Genomic DNA, 5,898 nt, shown 5'->3' on the forward strand with positions numbered 1-5,898 from the left:
GAGGGGCGGCCCCGGGCCTCGGCGAAGCCGGCCCGGAGCACCGCCGCCATGTTGGCCTCCGCGCGCCGTCGGAGCAGCGAGCAGGACTGGGAGGTCCATCTTGGGCCCAGCCGCAGCGACAGAGCCGCCGCCTTGGAAGGAGAGCGACCCGCCCCTCCCAGGCATGCGCGCGACTCTCCTAGACGCTGCCGGGAGAGGCTGTGGCCGAGGCTCCGCGCGTGCGCAGTGAGGGCAGTGGGCGTGGCCCGCCAGGCCTGTTGGGGCTGTCCCGCCCTGCGGCCGCGGGGCGGGGCGGGGCGCCGCTGGCTCCTCCCCGTTTCTGTGCTCCTCAGTTCTATTCTCAGCGCGTCCCGGAGGTTCCTCAGGCTGTGTCATATTTTTTTAGTATCTGAGTAGCGCAGATAAAGAGGTTAATACTACCAGACGTGTCGTAAGCGTTTACCGTTCCCTAAATACTTTGCAAATACAACCTAATTCAATCTGTGTGCTGTCACAGAACCAGGAACTGATAGATTCTGGGTTTGAACCTTCATCAGGCTGGACCACTTCCTGGTGGGCTCACTGAAGTGCCCCCCTCCGCCCGCTAATGGTCCTCACTTCAGCTCCTCCAGGTTATTTGCTTGCACCCAGGCCTGCCTGATGGGACCCCTTCCTACACTGCTATCTATTTTCTACAAACCTGACACAGTCTCAGCCTGTAGAAGCTGTTTGTCACTGTTCCCAAGACTCTGCTGTCCCTCTCGTCCCATGAGGAGGTTCAGTATTCAATCTGGAGCCCTTCACTTCTCATCTTCTTCACCACTGCCCCAATCCAAACTCGTATTTCACTCCTAGTTTTAGAAAAATAACTTAGCATCTGGTCTTCAGTCTCCATTCACCCTACTGCCTTAATCCAAACCACTCTCCACAGGGTAGGCTTCCGCGATCTTTTATGCGGATCTAACCAGGCCTGTCCTCCCGTTGCTCTCCATTGCCCATAAGGCTTTGCCAGTCTGCCCTTCACACCCCGGGCATAGGAAGGAGTTTGCTCTTATTCCCAGCACACTCCTTCTTGCTCTACAATCCCATTGCCTGCCTGTGCTGCCCTGCACACCGTTTCCTCAGTTTCTCCAACAGGTCAAGGTGGTTCCTTCCTCATACACACGCTTGGCAGAGGTTTCTTTGATTACTTTGGGAGGACTCTGTTAACACTCTAAAGTACCTTTACTCAGGCCCCTTATTTCCCATCTCTCGTTTGTTTTTGTAGCTTTCATCAGGCAGTTGTTTTAGGTGCCCCCTTCTCACTGTCGCCTTCTCTGCTCATTCACTATCTCCCTGTCTAGAAGGTAGGCTTCTGCAGCCTGGGAACTGTGTCTCATGCACAGCCGAATGCCCAGAGCCTGGAGTGGAAGACACCCAACACATATTTACAAATAAGCAAATGTTTTGTTGCCATTAAAGGTATTTTAGGGTAAATTATATCACAATATTAAAAAGAATAGAATACATCTATTATATATACTATATATAGTATATATAAAAATTTATATACTATATATACATAAATATATACTATATATAAAAATATATATAGTATACATAAATATATATACTAATTTATAAATATATAGTATGTATAAATATATATAGTATATATAGAAATATATATACTATATATAGTATACACTATATAGTGTATATACTATATATACCATATAAAAATATATAGTATATAGAAATATATACTATATAGAAATATATATAGTATATATACTATATACAGTATATAGTATATATACTATATATAAAAATATATAGTATATATAAATATATATACTATATATATAAAAATATATATGAATACATGCTCAAAATATGTTGTTCTAAGACCAATGGAGGCTACAGTGGTCTTTTCAACAATAGTAGTATTGTGTGTCTCACATTACATACAAACAAAGACTTAAAATTGATTTTACAAACCTAAATGTAAGATCTAAAACTATGTATTAGAAGAAAGCATGGTTATGAATCTGCCTAACTTTGAGTTAGGGAGTAGTTTGTTCTAGGTAATATCAAAAGAATCAACAGTGGAAGAAAAATGATGGGAGTTAAACCTTTAAGAGTTTGAAAACCTTTAAGAGTCAAAGGACATTAACAAGTGAAAAGACTACCTGTAGAATGGGAGAGAGATTTGCAGGTCATATATTTAATAAAGATCTACCATCCAGAATACATAAATTAGTCATATCTAAAGAAGAAGACAACCCATTTTTTTTTTATTTGAAAGAGAATAATAAAAAAAAATAGCAAAATACCAGCAACATAGACAAAAACAAAACAAAGCAAAAACAATAAAAATGGGACAGGGTTTCAGAACAAAAATATAGGAATTAACAGTGGCTGTTATTTTACACATTGTTATCTTACCAGGTGAAAGAATGCAAGATTGATCAAACCACTAAAGAGAATAAAAAATAAAAGAAAAACGTTAGAAATGATGCAGCACTTCACTAGGCAAGATGGCAGGAATTCACCCTTGGTTGTTATATTGCATATTGTTGTCTTCATATTAGTTGTTCAGATTACCTGATATAAGTATGCCAAACTGGTCAAAAGGAAAAAAAAAAAGTATTAACTGTTCCTTTCAGTAAACCATTAGACTTGAGCAGTACAGTTATCCCAGCTATCCATATATAAATACAAACATATATATATAAATACATTCCCTTCCTTCTTCCTTTCTTTCTTTTTCTCCTTTCCCTCATCCCAGTTGTTCCTCCCTTCAAGCAATTTCTTTCACTTTCATAATATCTATTGTAATTTTGTGTTTTATTTACTCTTTCAGGTTCTTACACTAGGGAGACAATATGATGTTTACACATGTGGGTCTGATTTATTTCACTTAAGAGTATGGACTCTAGTTGCATCCATTTACCTATAAAAGCCTTGCATTTATCTTTTTTATAGTTGAGTAATACTCCTTTGAATAAAATACCACATCTTTTTTATCCATTCCTGAGTTGCTGGGCCTTTAGGTTGTTTCCAAGATTTAGCTATTACAAATTGTGCTGCTATAAACATGGGTGCACATATATCAATAAGGTATGATGTTTTTAATTCTTCTGAGAAAATACCCAGAAGGGGAATAGCTGGGTTAAGTGGGACTTCTAATCCTAGTTTTGTGAGGAATCTCCACACTGATTTCTACCGTGGTTTTGCCAGTCTACACTCCTACCAGCAGTGGAGAAGTGTTCCTTTTTCCCCATAGCCTCTCAGGCATTTGTTACTGGTTGATTTCTTGATGATAGCCATTCTTTCTGGGGTGAGATGGAATCTGGGGTGAGATGTTGTTTTAATTTGCATTTCTCGAATGACCAATGGTGTTGAACATTTTTTCATATATTTATTTTTCATTAGTATTTCTTCATCTGAGAAGTGTGTATTCATCTCAATGCCCATTTTTGTATTGGGTCTTTGAATTTTGGGGACCTGACTTTTTAAAATTCTTTATGTTTTCTCTAGATCCATGAAGTATACTAATGGTGTTTTAATTGGGATTGCATTGAATCTGTACAACAATTTTGAGAGTATGGCTATTTTCACAATGTTGGTGCTTCCTATCCATGTGCAAGGAATATTTTCCATTTTCTGAAATCCTCTTTGATCTCTTTTTTCAGAGTATTGTAATTTTCACTGTATAGATCTTTTACCTCCTTTGTTAGATTGATTCCTAAGTATTTCATTTTTTAGACGCCATTATGAAAGGTATGGTTTCCCTAATTTTTCTCTCAGTCTGTTTGTTATTTGTGTACAAGAATGCTATTGATTTTTGAATACTGACTTTGTATCCAGCTACACTAATGAATTTGGTTATTACATCTATAAGCCTTTTGGACAAGCCAGTTTTTAAAAGGGCAAACGATTCAAATAGCCATTTCTCCAAAAATACGCAAATGTCCAAAAACTGTAAGAAAAGATGCTCAACATAATTGTCTTGATTTCTTTTCTCTCATTGCTGAGACAAATACCCAACACCCAGAATTAAGGAAGGAAAGGTCTATTTAGTTCCCAGTTTGTGGAGGGTTCAGTCCATATTTGGCTGGCTCCAACGCAGAGTGGCACATGGCAGAGGGCAACAATTTGTGGCAGCTGAAGACAGCAAAAGCAATAAGAGCAAAAAGGGGCAGAGGAGCAAACCTCTTTTCCTGCCTTACATTATATATTGGCTATCTGCCCATGCCTACACCTACACCATCTCAGTGCCCTCCTCTTGCACAGGCTCAGGATGAATACCAAAAAGAATCGTAGAGTAGGAAGGGCATGTCCTTTTCACCCCAAGATGTAGAATTGCTGAGTCACTTAGCCAAGCCTCTGGACTCCTCAAGTTGACACAGTGTATTAACCATAACAATCCACCCCTTGTCAACTTGGCAACCAAAGACATTTATGTAAATCATTTTCCAGATACAAAGACATTAGAACCCTATACATTTTGCCCCACAAAGACTCACACACATCCCTTTATGCAAAAGGCATTTAGTCCATCTGCAAGAGTTGCTAAAGTCCTAACAGTTTCAGCACTGCTGAAAAGTCCAAGTCCCAAGTCTCCTCCAAGAGGTAAGGCAAACTCTTAGTTGCAAGCCCTGGTATAAATGAAAAGCTAAACACTTCCAACATTCAATGGCACAAGATAAACATTACCATTCTAAAATGTACAAACAGAAGGATACAGAGCATTGGGCCAAAGCAAGTCCAAAATCCAGCGGGGCTAACATTATGTCCAGCATCTGAAGCAATCTGTGGCACACTGTGAGCTCCAAAGGGCTTCCATGAACTCCACCCCTATGGCACCTCTGGTGGTTACAGCTCCTCTGGTGGCTACAGCTTCTCTGTTAGGCCTGTTTTGCTCCCTCCTTGCAGCTTTCCTTAGACGATCCATGCTCCTGGCTTTTCTAAACTTCTGAGTTCTCCAGTGCACCTTTGGCTTTACACTCACAGCTTCACACATTGCCCTCTCAGGAGCACACTGCCTGGCCTCCCAGGCCTTTTAAAGTCTGGGTGGAAGCCTCTTTCACCTCAGAACTCTTGCATTCTCCGTGCACCTAAAACTAGGGCCACATGGGTGATGCCAAGGTCTGCTGCCATCTGGAGCAGTAGCCAAGCTTTCCCCTCTCTTGGCCATAGGGGTCGAGTGCCTGGATAGTTGGGCACTCTGAACCTGATTCTAATGAACAAATTCTCTATGCCGCTGCCATTCTGGAACCTAGTGCAGCCACTGCCGCAGTTCTGGTATATGGCACTCTGCCACTTTCTCCTCAAAGCAAAGTCTTTCATCTTTGCAGGTTTGAGGCTGCAAAGGATGGAGACTTGGTGCCTCTAGGGATGCCCTCAGGCCATCTTTTCCATTCTCCTGTTTCTCCTCAGCAATCAAAATCTCCTCAGCTCTATCTTTGCAGTCCACAGCTTTACTGGAGTTTTCTTTTTGGCCAAACTCACAACATTTTAAATCATCCCGATGGGGTTTTGCTCTTGATTTGCAACATAAATCTGGCTAAAAGCCCCCAGCAATAGCCATGCCACTGCTCCAACTTTCAACTACCTTGAAATTTCTTTGTCAGATTAATCAGTCTGCTACCCTTCATCTCAGTCTCAGACAAAGTCTATGGACATGAGTAAAGTGCAGACAAACTTTCTGCCAAGGCATAACACACATCATCTGGAGTCCAACAACCAATGCAGTCCTTCATAGCAGAAACCTCCTGAATCTGGTCTTTACCAGCAGGATTTCTATCAGGTTGCTGGTCTTCTAAGCTCTGACCAGAATCTCCCATACAGAACAGCTGAAGGCATTCTACTCTTTCAGGTGACGCCTCCAAAACTTTCCAAACCCTTCCCACAAGCCATTTCCAAAGGCTCTTG

The 5,898-nt window shown here is 41.2% G+C and overlaps 1 protein-coding gene across 1 annotated transcript in view; it reads right to left on the reverse strand.

Annotated features, from left to right (window-relative positions):
- The window catches only part of Zxdc (ZXD family zinc finger C), a gene marked incomplete in the record, with an annotated part of 38,830 nt that extends 38,440 nt beyond the window's left edge, over positions 1 to 390 (reverse strand). Inside the window, 1 exon segment of the mRNA XM_005383928.2 lies at positions 1 to 390. Within this exon segment, the coding sequence (XP_005383985.2) occupies positions 1 to 375 (375 nt within the window).
- Between the last annotated feature and the right edge of the window lie 5,508 nt (positions 391 to 5,898).

This window comes from Chinchilla lanigera, unplaced genomic scaffold (genome assembly GCF_000276665.1).
Source record: "Chinchilla lanigera isolate Chin_1 unplaced genomic scaffold, ChiLan1.0 scaffold00020, whole genome shotgun sequence".
In the NCBI taxonomy this organism is placed as follows: Eukaryota; Metazoa; Chordata; class Mammalia; order Rodentia; family Chinchillidae; genus Chinchilla; species Chinchilla lanigera.